The sequence below is a fragment of the Arachis stenosperma genome, chromosome 1 (genome assembly GCF_014773155.1).
Source record: "Arachis stenosperma cultivar V10309 chromosome 1, arast.V10309.gnm1.PFL2, whole genome shotgun sequence".
NCBI lineage: Eukaryota > Viridiplantae > Streptophyta > Magnoliopsida > Fabales > Fabaceae > Arachis > Arachis stenosperma.
In genome coordinates this window covers 66,696,306-66,710,621 of record NC_080377.1, presented here as the reverse complement: position 1 = coordinate 66,710,621, position 14,316 = coordinate 66,696,306, and the positions used below count along the sequence as shown (strand labels likewise).

At 39.4% G+C, this 14,316-nt stretch overlaps 1 protein-coding gene across 4 annotated transcripts; it reads right to left on the bottom strand.

Moving 5' to 3' along the window:
* Positions 1-733: 733 nt before the first annotated feature.
* Positions 734-7,055, bottom strand: LOC130962020 (protein ACTIVITY OF BC1 COMPLEX KINASE 8, chloroplastic). Of its 4 annotated transcripts, none has more exons than XM_057888116.1 (13): positions 6,614-7,055; positions 6,383-6,511; positions 5,942-6,136; positions 5,475-5,522; positions 5,263-5,391; positions 4,342-4,466; positions 3,508-3,618; positions 3,091-3,199; positions 2,703-2,821; positions 2,085-2,238; positions 1,333-1,477; positions 1,092-1,221; positions 734-1,010 (listed from the first exon to the last, which is right to left on the bottom strand). In XM_057888116.1, exons 1-12 carry the CDS (start codon positions 6,728-6,730, stop codon positions 1,202-1,204), a joined length of 1,401 nt encoding a protein of 466 aa, XP_057744099.1. In that variant the 5' UTR covers positions 6,731-7,055; the 3' UTR covers positions 734-1,010; positions 1,092-1,201. The 4 variants fall into 4 exon arrangements, with proteins under 4 accessions (XP_057744099.1, XP_057744091.1, XP_057744105.1 ...); XM_057888108.1 differs by having other exon boundaries at positions 1,092-1,160; XM_057888122.1 differs by having other exon boundaries at positions 1,092-1,160; positions 2,085-2,143.
* Positions 7,056-14,316: the final 7,261 nt, after the last annotated feature.

Genomic DNA, 14,316 nt, shown 5'->3' with positions numbered 1-14,316 from the left:
ATTTAATTATATTTTTATATACATAAAGAGAAAAAATATTATTTTTAAATAGCAAATATAAAAATTTACTATTTCTATTTGTACAACAAACTTAACAGTTAAATAAATATAAAAGCATACACATTAAATTCTTTCAAATTTTAGATAACAAATGTTAAAATTAATTATTAGTAAAAAATTAAACTCTTTCACATAAAAATAATAATTAAAAATCTTGTTATTTGACTTTTTTTATCTACAAAAATTCCGTTTTTTTTAGTCGACGGGACTTTTATTCCCTACGATTTTTTTATAAAAGTAATTTTATAAATCTTTTGTACCATAATCTATAATGTCAGGACAAAACCGACATAATTTTAAAAAATTTATATTTCTATAATGTTATTACGGATAAAAATACTAGTATATTATATATTTATCCCCACAACTTAAAATTTTTAGATCCACTGTTTGAAAGAATCAGTCGTGTCATCATAGCAGAGAGGGTGTATAGAAGACACTCCCCAAGACCGCATTGTTAGGGAACTTCCTCAATAACAGGCTCCCTCCTCCCGTTTGAGATGGTGCCTTCCATCACATATACACCGTGTTGAGGAACTATATTACTCTCTTAGTTTGCTATGAATGCACCAATTTGGTCAATGTACAACTATTTCAAATAGAGTAAATTATAGATGGATGGTGATGCAATTAATCCCATGAAAATAAAAGGTACAATTCCAAAATAACAAAATTTAAAAGAATACCCTCCAAGGCACCACAAAATCTTATTATGATAAATTGTAATCAAATACATTGATTATTTTGAGACAGAGAGAGCAGACTAAAAATAAATCGTGATGGAGTTAATCTTGTAAAAAAAATAATAATAATAATAATAATAATAAAGAAATAGAAGAAAACGGCACAATCCAAAAATTAAAAAAAAAAAATTCTAAAAGAACCTGCAAGGTACCGCCACCCAAAATCCTAGTGATAAAATACGGATCATCGGTAACCATCAATGTCAACTGTGAAATATGAAAAAGTGAACTTAAATAATTGGCAATTTACCAAGAAAGAAGATGCAAGTAGCTTTGATCAAAACCTACCTATTTAGCCTCTCGAAAATAATCTTCTCCACGAACGGCGCTTTTTAGGCCTGGGCTTAACATCCTTGCCTGTAAGAAAGCCAAGAGCTTGGAATCAGATATTAGCTGGTTTAGCGGGATGTTGGGACATCTAAAATTCACAAAGAAACAACAGAAACAACCAAAGATGTAAGGACTGCATAATGTTTATTGCCATCTATTTTTCAAAGCGTTAATAAAGCTTGAAGTCTTATGGTGACACCTTGAAGTCTTCCCGCCTGAAATAAAGCTTCTTCTGCAATGGGTCGCCACTGTTCTGCACAAGAATAATTGATTCCCAGTCCAACACTAAGTCCCCTCAATAGATGCACTGTCCGAAGTACCGAAAACAGTTCTTCTGGGAAAGACTAGCATAACCAGCCACAAACAATTTTAGGAAATTTAGTTAGGGAAAGTAGAAGCATAGAATATTAAGAAGTTATCTCCACCTTGTTCTGTTACAATAAAAGCTGAAAACATATTCTTCCAAATTTAACGACCAGGAACTAAAAACTGAAAAAGATTTTGCCACCAACATTATAAAAGGATTGGAATTTTCCATCTCGTACATAGTGTAACATTCAAAGATATGACATTATGATCTATATAAAGGAAAAAAGACTCATCATGCGAGGAGCTAACCAACCAGGAGTTTTTGGTCCTGCCTAAAACCCATTAAAATTTGCCCCCATTTTCCCTTTAAACTTTAGTCATCCTGGAATTAAGTTTTATTTTTATCAATAACTGACACCTGCTGCATCTCAAACTAATGGCTCTAAATCCGGCTTCTAACACTTCATCTCTCCTTAGACTAGTGTAATCAAATTATCTGACATGTTATACAGTGACCTTACCCTGATTAATAAAACCAAATTGTTTTTCACAATAAAAGCATCTTAACACACGAATTTAGTAGCATTCTTACTAATACATAAGGAGGAACAAACAAATAAATATTTGGACTCGAAAACATACTTGAACCCCGATTTTCTTTATTGAAGACTCCTCTGAGAAAGGTTGCAGCATTGTGACCCCTGGAGGCAATTTTGTATCAAACATCGTCGTTGCTAGTCTAAACAATTCTTGTTGCTCATTTTCACAATTGCTAATGGTTTCTATACCAAGCTCCCTATAAAGTAATATTAAAACGAGTATTTAGATCTACAAAATTGAACATAACATAAATTGTTGACATTTTCATTTCAAAATCAGGAAGTTAACTTAAAAAGAGACATCTGTCATACAATGATCTCTGTATGTGCCAAAGCATATAAAATGTCATGGACATGATGTTGTGATAAAAATCTACCAATTTTGTTGAGCTAAATTGAGATTCAAGTGACAGTTTCTTTTAACTTTGCATGATGACAAATTTAGAAATTTTCTCAATAAAAAGACTAGTTAGGGTCATCAAATCTGATTTTACTAACAAAGAATTAATTACTTTAGACTTCCTTTCCCCCTATCTTATCTATCTCACTTTTGTGCTTCATACTCCACATATCAAGGCTTATCAAACTCATTATCTTGTGTTCATTTGTTCTTATTTTCAACAAACAACAGTAGATGAGACTTAAATATATACTTCAATACCTATAGCTTTCTGCAGCTCTTAATTGGTCACCGTCAGCAATTGCAAGAACTAGATTAGCATAACCAAGCCTCAATGGTTCTGGGAGATCCTTCACCTGCCCATAGTCCAGCAAGCCAACCTGACTACAGGAAATGCAAACATTAGGGAATTTACAAGATATACATTTATATTAGGGCATCAAGTTTTGAAACTAATTTTCAATATCATACAGAAGTCATTTCCATATTTAATTTCTTGATGAAGGTCGAATTGGTTGAGTTTTTACTTAATGAAAGAAAGTGACTATTTTAACTAGAAAGATCACATTTCAAAGATATGAGCATATTTAGATAAAGAAACATTTAAGAACATACAAGAATATATATACATATATGGCAGCTGACTTGCCTCTGATCCTTTACAAATCAGGATATTTCCTGGGTGAGGATCTGCATGGAAGAATCCACTTTTCAATATCATTTGACCATAAGCTAGAGTCAAGCTTTGAAGAATCTTCCTGCACTTTTACAGCATAGTTAATAGTGTGATATGCATAGAACTACGTGCATCAGAATGAAGAATTATCCACATTCAGAATCTCTAAGAAGAAGAGCTAATGTTCCTATTTATTAAAACTTCACCATCCCCTCTATGCTCCTGATTCTCTCATCTATATCCTCCCAAAAATTATGGACATGAATGAAATATATTCGAAGTTGAACAAGTGACAAGAATATCAAAATTCAGAATTTAGGTTATATATAAGTATTATTTGAGGCAATATTGTGATATAGTGGATTCATATAGGATAGCTGAGAAGCTTACTGCTTTGCTGCTGCTGCCGCCCTACCACGAGGGTTTATGCCTCTCTTTGCTATTTCATCACCAAGGTTCATTATTGGAATCCCATCAATAAACTCCATCACCAGTACCCTCCTGTACAATCAAGGAAGCATAACATAACCAAAAGAAGTTAACACTAACAAAATACGCATGGATCATAGCTTTCTTGGTCATTTGAAGATTATCAAATATGTAACAGCAACTATTTTGCCATACGGGATTTCTTATGTTCGTCGTTCTTTTCACTTCATCCTAGTTTTTAACAACAAAGAGGCATTTCATAACATACCATGCATGGTATAGCAACCATAAAATTTACTGTGCTTGATTCTCAAAGCACAATCCTCACAACTATATGCACAAAATACTAGTGCTCTAACATTCAAACTCTTAGATTATTTTATTGTTAATGTGTAAGAAACCTATGTTACCAATATCATAGTGCAGCAAGAAAGGGAAAATGGAGAAATAGACAGATAGCAATAAGGAATAGTGGGAGGATAATATTTGTGAACAACACAGCTAAGTTAGCAAAGGGAATGAGGCAGTTAGAACTATATAGGGTGCAGGAAAGTGCTGTGAATAATACATAGGGTTTTGTCTACATAATATTACTTAATTTATCCAATCAGAAAAGCTAGTTTACCTCAAAAACTCATTTTATTAGATAACATAAGTTAATGCTGCAAGCACCAAGACATTTGAAAACAATATACGGGTGACATCTCTTCAAAATAATACAATAAGTTACCAATCTAGTTCATTATTAATATTTCGAAGCAGATTATCAAAAATCCTTTTTGCTGCATAACATACCTAGTAACCATATCTCGTATTACCCGTGGAACCAAAACAGGAGCCCTTCTGTTATTTTGATACAAGAACTTTCTAATACATTCCATCGCAGCAGCTTCCCTCTTGAAATCAAATTCATAGCCAATCTAGAATGTCACATATTTTCATTAGAACAAGTCATAGTAGGTTGTAGGAAGTACCTTAACATTAACATCACTGAGTTATTACAAGTGAGATAAAGAAACTACATAAAAAAAAAAAAATGTGGTCTACAAAAAATTTACATGTTAACTGAAGAGAAGCTTGCAAAGATTTCTAATGAGAAGTAATATGTATCCTTTGTTAATATATGCAGCAAAAACAAATAAGATCCAGCTAAGTATTGGTTTTTCGTTCATAAATCTCATTAGTAACACTATGCAACTAATATTTTTAACCAAGTTATGTCAGATTTAAGTTCAAGAAGTTGTCAACAGTTCAACGAACTTCACTCTGGCATAAACACTCAGTCGAGATTTAATCACAAAATGCTACTTGTGAGAGTGATAATATATTGTATTCCGATAAAAGTTGCTGATACATGACTCATAAGAGTACAAGAAACAAATAAGCTGCATGAAGTCAGATATGACAGAAACTTCCTAACCACTCGATTATATAATATACTCCCCAGCATGTTTCTATTATAAATTGCATACACAACCCATCCATCAATCGCTTTCTATATAATAAAAGTACCTAATAAAGTTTATTCTTAATAGGAACTTCTATTTAATCGGCAACTGGGGAAAAATGCGAGTAAGTTCTGTCCTTTGATAAGAATCCTACTAATTAACAAACCAATAAAACAAAACAGGGGAAAAAAGGCATGAATTAATTATCAAATAATCCATGTAGTATAATAAAGCTAACGAACAAATCTAGCAAGCAAATAACGGGCACCTGTTTTTCCATTTCCTTTGTCACCGAATATAGATCAAATTTGATATCTGTCTTTTGCATGTACAGAGCGAAAGCTTGCAAGTTACGGAGATCTGTCATCATCAGATCCTGAACGCCAGGATGTTGAACCTATTATATGCTAAAGAAATCAGAATCAGAAGTTTAGTGGTGTCATGAGGTCACAAGACTAATCACTTATCAACCTCAATTACCTTGACAACAACATCACTTTTATCCCCTCTCAGTCTTGCTTTATGAACCTAGTATGAGAAAAATGGATTTGTCAGAAACATGGTACTGAATGTTCATAAGAATATAGGTCTGTCAAAATATACTTATTCCGAGTTATCACCAAACAGAATGAATTGCTTTGGCATAACAACCATAACATTACTCTAAGGCCCACCCTTAAAGAATAAACATGCGTAAGAGGGAAAATTTTTAAGAAATAGCACGCAACAGGACTTCTTTAAATTCCAAGATAAAACAGTGATTCAACATAAAACATGCATGAGTAACTTAAGAGCAAGTATCAAGGAAAAATCTAAGAAATGTTGAGAGGATCATAAATAACAATCCGTTACTGATATCCTAATATATCATATCAGCACAATCAGAAGCATAAGCATGTGTTCTTGAGGGCATTGCTGAGACAGCAGAACAGAAATTTCACACCGACCTGAGCAATCGAAGCAGAACCAAGGGGTTCCATATCAAATCTATCAAACACATCGTCAATACCCTGTCCTAGCTCATTCTCCAGTATCAACTTTACAGTTTGAAATGGGGTCGCAGGAGCCTGATCACACAGCGTGACAAGCCTTCTCACCCACGCAGCCGGGGCTAGGTCAGGCTTCCCTAAAATTTGTGCGATCTGTTCCACAATGTTATGTTCAAATCAAAGATACAACATCATGAGCACACCAATCATAATCGAAACTTAAAAACACCAGCTGAAAATGCAAGTCATAAAAGTAAGCCAAAAATTCAAAGCTGGTCCATAATTTTTCCAAGGACAATGTAAACCAATTGAACAAAAATGCGAAATCCAAACTAAAATACAACTATTCACAGTAACTAAAATGTGATTGAGAAAATAATCTGAAAGGGGAAAGAAAACCTTGAGGAAGAAACCACCGAGGTCGGCACACATGGCGTAAACCTTGTCAGCAGCGAGCTCGTGCTGCCTTTCCCACAATGCTTCTCGCTTCTGCACATCCCTCTCGAAATTCACTCTCACTTGAAACACCTACCAATTCAAAACCACTCGCAATTCAATGAATAAACAAGTAGACTACGCTACAGAGAGAGAGAGAGAGAGAGAGAGAGAGAGAGAGAGAGAGAGAGAGACCTTGTAACCAGTGTAGATATCAATGGCTCGAACCCAGAATTGGAAGGACCGTTGCAAAGGGCGAAACTGGTAGGAGAGCTTCTCTCTTATGTCGTTGATATCGACAGGGGGAAACATCACTCACTCACTTAGCTAACTATTTCTCTTCTCTTCTCTTCTGCTGCATATATGTATATATATTCGTTGTTCTTGTATAGTATACTGTATAAGCATACGGTATCAGAGATTGGCAGCTCGAACACAAATTGAGATATCTCAATGTATGTCAGTGGCATGCCATATTTGGGTTGCAAGGCTTTTTGTTTTTGTGATTCAGAAGCGTTTGGATGTTGTTATAGGTTGCACGTTATGTCACCTTCACTCATCGCTTACTAGGATAAACTGGTGGTGGGTGCACTTTCTTTCTTTTCCCTTCTTTTCTTTTCTTCTCACTCTGACTATGTGAGGCTCCTAGAGTGGATTAGGGAAATATTCTTCTGTGCTTTCGTTATCATGATTTATGCGTGCTTCACATTTCATAAATTATATACACAACTATTTATTTATTACATATTTTTCAAAAAGATATTTTAAATTAAATAAATAGTTATGCATCTTCTAAAAGGAAATCTATGAGTACAATACACAGAGTCATAGATTGCTTGGATTAGGGGACCATACATTGCTGCCTAAAACTTGGATTTTATAAATGACTGTTAAGCATCAAGAAGTAACTAATGAAACAGGTGAAGCTATAGAGCTGTACTATTTTTTCAAACGAACTTAATTGCTTCACATGAGATTCAGGCGGATAATTCTAGTTGTGCTGTCCATGGGACTGTTGACCTATTGTTTTCATCATCTCTTATTATTTTGCTTTTACTATGACTTTGTTTTATTTATGTTTAGTTTAGTTTTATCCCCTTTTTTTTTGTTAAGTTTGTATTAGACGTGGTTCGAATGAGACCTCTCAATAAAAAAAAAGGGGACATATGTTTGAATTCACTAATATGTGTTTTAAGAGTACCGAAGTTTTTAGTGAATCCAAGGTGAATTTGGAATGAAAAAAATACCTATGTGAAGGAGGTATTTATAAAGTACAAATGTTACACTAGGTCATTCTTTGGAACTTGGAAGTGACCCCTAAAGATCATGGGCAGTTACTTTTTTATAGCGTGGGAAGTTAGCCTCCTCAAATTCAGAGTGGTTACTACTAGAGGTGGTAACCGAAATAGTGAAAAAAGCGCTTAGTTTGCTCCACACGTTAGGTCGGGTATGGATTTCAGAAACCAGTATCTAGGTTAGTCTGACCCAGGTGAACCAGCCCTTTTTTTTTTTTTGAAAGCAAATAGCTCAACACAATAGCAGTGGAGCAAGTACAGTGTCACAACTAAACATAAACAGGGCTAAAACAGAAAAATACAAATCCGTCCCCATGTCATCTCCGGCATAGCCATCAATAACTAAAGGGATCTCCACCGCTCCACTCGTTAGTACTATCTGAGGACATGTTGATGATTTCTTCAACTCCTTTGCTTGTTTGCTGAAAAATCCGTCTATTTCTTTCCAGCCATAAGTTCCAGACAACTGCGCAGAAACACCTCAACCGGTGGTTTCGCTCTTCCATCCTCCTCGGTTCTTCTGTCCAACTAAGAAAGTGTTCTTTCATCAATCCCGGATAAGACCATCGTCGGCCAAATGCTGAGATCCAAGCACTCCACACCTGCCATGCAAATACACACCCTAGAAACAAGTGATGTATATCCTCCACCTCGTTGTTACAAAGAACACAAGTAACATCTTCCTGACTGATAATTCCAAACCGGCTCAACCTGTCCTTTGTATTCACTCTTCCTATCAGAACAAACCAGACAAACAGTTCCACTCTAGGTGGGACCAACCCCTTCCAGATAGTCCTGGTAAAGCTGTAGCTAGTTACCTCCGCTGGGACCAGTTCCTCCTGCATCACCTGCACAAATGAGTTAGTTGTAAAAACACCTCGCCTATCATATTTCCACACCACTCTGTCCTCTCTGTTATGAACTAAATTCACAGGTCTCAAAACCTCATGCAACGCACTCAAGAGTTCCAACTCCCATTGGAAGAGCTCTCGCCTCCATTGGAAGTTCCAAATCCACTCAAGCCCATCCCAAAATCCACAGTTTCCTATAACGGATCCACACTGGTTTGAAACAGAGAAAAGCCTCGGGAACCGGTTCTTTAAGGGTCCACCACTCACCCATGCATCCTCCCAAAATCGTGTCCTACACCCATCCCCAACCCCCATGGACAGGCCTGTGATCATCTTATCTCTTAAAGGTTGGTTCCTGATGTGTAGCTGACAAATATCCTTCCATGGTCCTCCTCTAGTAGGCGGGTCTTGAGTCGACAGTGGCTCATTGGGGTTTAGATTATGACAAGAAACTACGACTTTTTTCCACAATGGGCAATCCTCCTTCGCAAATCGCCACCACCACTTAAACAAAAGCGCTGTGTTGCGAACCATAGCATCCCCAACTCCCAGCCCACCTAACTTCTTCGGTGCCTGTACCACTTCCCACCTTACTAATGCCATACCAGTCCTACCCTCTTCTGAGCTCCACAGGAATGTTCTCTGCAGCGAAATCAGTTTCTCAGCAACAGCTTTCGGCATCTTGAACAAACTCAGATAGTATACTGGCAAACTGTTCAACACAAATTTGATAAGTACCAGCTTCCCAGCTTTGTTTAGCACATTGGCCTTCCACAGGCTGAGTTTCTCCTCCACCTTATCTATGATGGGCTTCCATGTCTTCACCAACCTCGGATTAGCTCCTAGGGATATTCCAAGGTATTTGACTGGGAGGGTATCCCCCTTACACCCCAGCAAGTTACACATACGATCGACCCATTGCTCCTCACAATTAATTGGAATCAGACTAGACTTCTCAAAATTGATACTCAGACCTGACATCAACTCGAAAACTCTCAGAAGCCTCTTGTAATTCCTTATAGTATCCTCTTCTGGTGGGCAAAAGAGAATAGTGTCATCAGCAAACTGAAGATGTGACAATGCTACACTATCTCTACCAACCAGTAATGGTGCTATACGACCATTCCTGACTACCTCTCCAATCATTCGATGCAGCACATCTACCACAAGTACAAACAAGAACGGAGATAGTGGGTCCCCTTGTCTCAACCCTCTTTCCATGTTGAAAGGCTTAGATGGCGATCCATTTATCAGCACCGACATAGACGCAGTGGCTACACACTCCATCACCCATGCTCTCCATTTATGCCCAAATCCCATCTTCTGCATCACAATGTTCACAAAGCTCCACTTAACCCTGTCATATGCTTTTTGGAAGTCAAGCTTGATTAGGGCAGCCTCTTTTTTCCTCAATTTAAGCCAACTAACTGTTTCACACGCAATAAGCGCCCCATCATGGATTTTCCTTCCCTGAACAAATGCACTCTGAGTCTCTCCTACCAATGTTGGCATCACTGACCTCATCCTCCTAACTAGCACCTTCGAAATAACCTTATACACACACCCCACCATACTGATAGGTCGCAAGTCTTTAATCTCCTTCGCACCTATGAATTTAGGAGCCAGCGCCACCCAAGTGATATTGGCATCCTTGGGTAGCCTGGCTGTCTGGAAGAACCCCATCACTGCAGCTGTGAATTCAGAGCCAATCTCATCCCAACATCGCTTGATGAAGTTCATGTTGTACCCGTCACACCCTGGCGCCTTGGAGGACTCACAATCCCACATGGCCTCTTTGATCTCCTCTGCCGACGGCATCACTTCCAGAGCCATAGCATCCTCCTCACCTATTCGAACCACCAGGCCATCTCTGAACCTCAGAACAGGAGAGGCTTCCTGATGGTATAACTCCTTATAAAACTCTCTGATAGCAACCTTTATTCTAGCCTGATTCCGAACCAACCTGCCGTTGATAACCAGAGTATCAATCCTATTGTTCCGCCTTCTAGCTGAAGCTATATTGTGGAAGTATCTTGTATTTCTGTCCATATCATTCACGTGTCGAGACCGCGACATCTGCTTCCAATGTACTTCTTTCCTCACATACCATCGCTCACAGCACTTAACCAGCGCCTTTCTTCTAGCCTCCAGTGTTCCATCATATACTCCATTGCTGACCATATCATCAATCTTCTTGATCTCTTCCTCAAACTTTACAATCTTCTTATCCATGTCACCAAAATTTGTCCTATGCCATCTTCTCAGTGGTTCTGTTAGCGCCTTCAATTTATCTGTGAATTGTAGCTCTCCCAATCCTCTCCATTCCTCCTTCACCATCCTACGAAATCCCTCATGTGTAAACCATGAATCAAGGCTCTGGAACGGCCTGGGTCCTCCTCTCAGCTTCCTACCCTCCACTATTAGCGGGCAATGATCTGACAAACCTCTTGGTCCACCTCTCAAGTGTGCCTCTGGGTACTCTTCTAACCACTCCAAGCTAACCAAGACTCTATCTATGCGACTGCAGGAACACCCTCGAAACCATGTAAACTTCCGATCAGTGAGTGGCAAATCCACTAAGTTCATGTCCTGTATCCAAAGCTTAAAGTCTTCCGCAGACCTTGTTAGCCTAGTAGTGCCTCTTCGTTCCTCTATATGTACTATTTCATTGAAGTCTCCCATAAAACAGCACGGAACCTGACATAATCCCGCTATATAGCTCAGCTCCTCCCATACCTGAATCTTCTCATCTCTATCATGTGCACCATAGACCAAGACAAACGCACAGTTGAAGCTACTTTTTAATATTACTCCCTCAACACATAACCACCTCTCTCCCTTATAACAGTTATTCAATTTGAACATCTCCTCATCCCAAATCAGCAATAGTCCACCAGACGCCCCATCGGACCCTACATATTCCCAACCTGGACTACCTTGTCCCCAAATTCTGGTAACATCAAACCTCGTCACTATCTGTCTTTTGGTTTCAATCAACCCTAACATTTGTAGCCTATGTTTATTCTTTAGGTCCTTTACCATTCTCAACTTCCCATCCCCCCTCAACCCCCGCACATTCCATGAACTGAAAATCATCTTAAAATTGTTTTACACACCTGTTTTGCATGTTTGGGTCTGCATCGTCTCATTTTTGCTTTCTGCTTTGCCATCTTTTTTTTGCGAGCTATTTCTTCGTTCTGTGCTTGTAAAATTGCCATAATGTCGTCTTCCTCCTCATATAATATCACTCCTGATTCGCGTGCCAGTTCCCAGGTCTTTCTATTTTCTACCAGCTGCTCCTCCAGATCGGTTTGCTGCTTGTCACTTGCTTCCACCTCATTCCTCCTTCCTTCTTGGTTCGGTTCAGTTTCTGCAAAATCTTCCTCAAGGTGCCCACAGATCACCCTACCAGTTCGTCCAAAGTAATTATGTGTCTTTTGGTCACTCCCGGTTCTATTCTCTGGTCTGGCGCTCTGTTCTCCGTGCCTCCCCTCTTCGTGATTAGCCCTCACTGTGCCTCCATGCCTGTTGCTCTCATGGATTCTGTCTCGTCGTTCTCCCCTTGCCACTTTGAAAACTGATGCGCCATACATACCCTGTTTGACCGCCGCCGGAGAGCCAGCTTCCCCACCCTCGACACCGCTCCCTGCATCGTCGTCAGCAGCAGTCCCGGTGGTTTGGAGGCCGACAGACCCAGCGCGTATGAATTCCCCTCCCAGGTTCTCGCCGGGACCACCCTTTCCGCGACCTTCCCCGTTGATCGCCGCCTGCCTGCCAGCGACTGGGAGCTCTCCCATGGCGCCGCGTTCATCTCCCGTGCAGGTTTGGTTAGGAGATTCGCGACCCGCGTCTCCCACTAGGGCCCGACCCGAATCAGATCCACATGGCCTCTGACCCGCGTTCGCTGGCTTGTGGGCTTGGAGTCCTGAGCCCAACCTTTGGTGCCTGTCCTCATGTTCTATTTTGGCCCAATTCTTTTCTAATTGTGGTTTTTTTGGTGTTGCACTTGTGGACTCTTTTTCCAGTCCAATTAGGGTACCAATTATTGTTTTTTCAGAATCTTCTTCATAGAGCATAACGGCTCTTCCCCCTAATTCGTGCATAAAATGATTATCCTTAATTAATGCAGGATACGTTCTGATTTCCTCGAGATTACGCTGCGCATCGCCATTATTCCATTCATTCAAAATTGTGTCAGTAATTACAATTCTGCCCTTGTCTTCTTCCTCATTCTGTGGAACCAACAACAACCGAACTTCATCCTGTATCCCTTCATGCAATGACCCTGCACTAGAATTCTGTATTATATCCCCGCCGGCGCTGTTGCTTTTGTTATCGGGATTCCCTTGTATATTTGACTGTTTATCTTCAGATTTTCCGGTGCATACCAGGTTACATGCCTCATGTCCAACCTCCTTCACCAGAACATCGAATCCTCCCGTACCAACTGTGACGTGGACCCATTCTTGAATCACATCCATTACGTAAGTGTCAATCTGAACACGACCTACAGTGAAAGAGCTACACATTTCCGTTTCTCTATCACATCCAACGACTTCACCCCATTGGCCTCCTATCGTCCTAAAGGTGTTAACTGACCAAGCGTGCAGCGGAACCCCAAAGCATTCGAGCCACACCCTTCGAGTTTCACTATGTTCCGACTCCTCCCATCGCCACACTCTATGGAATTGCTGTAAGAGTCTATTCATGTTAAAAGTGTAGGCATCGTCAGCGTTCCGTACACTGTCAAAAGTCAGAAGTGCTTTGTAGGCGCCCATCTCCCGCACCTGAACAGCATTAGGCACATTCTTTGCGATCATTTCCTTTAAAGACTCAAAGTTAATGGCTTTGGTCGTGCCCCCAACGATGCTCCTCTGCAACCATTCCAGATTCTCTGTTGCCACTGCTACTTTTACTTTCTTTGTCCGATCCTTTCCATACGGATCTTTGTCTCTTTCCCGTTTCCGCTCCTCATTTCCAGGAGCCTCAGACCCAGACTCAGCAACTTTCCTACGTGGCTGCCATGTAGCGGTTTGTCGCCTGTTCCCATCCGCACGTATATTGCTTGTCATTACTGCCCCTGACATCCTACTGTATTTTGCCTCTTCCACAAACAAAATCTTTCCTCTCAGTCTCTGATGATTCATTTCCGCAACCGCCTTCAATGCCCCTCCTTTGGTTGTGTATCGCACGAAAGCAATCATGTATATATTTCCACTTTTTTGTTTTCGTGATAAATATATATCATTGATTCTTCCCGTCCAGTTGAACAAATGGAATAATTCCCTCTTGGAAATGTCCTGCGGTAAATTACTCACAAAGACAGAAAATGATTCATGCTCCAGTCGCCGATACTCTTCTCGATTCCAAACCCTTGGATCCTTGTCATGTTCACTAAGCCTACCCCTCCCTGTGTTTCCCACCCCCTCTCTCTCTCTATCTCTCATTTAAATTTTTTTTTAATTGGTGAACCAGTCCTTTTGTGGTAAATTTGTCACCCTTGGGCCAATCTTCATAGGGCCTAATAATGAACGTAGCCTACATGTCAAAAACGGTATGGCCTGGGCTTTATAAGGCCTAGATATGGACAAGAGTATTATAAAAGAAAATATTTGATTCATATTCTTTGAAAAAAAGTCTTATATATTTTAAATACATTCAATACACACAAAATTTAAAAAGTTTCTACTTTTATATTTTTTAAAATGAGAAACCGATTTAGAAGAGACAAAGAACTTAATTTTTCCTTTGG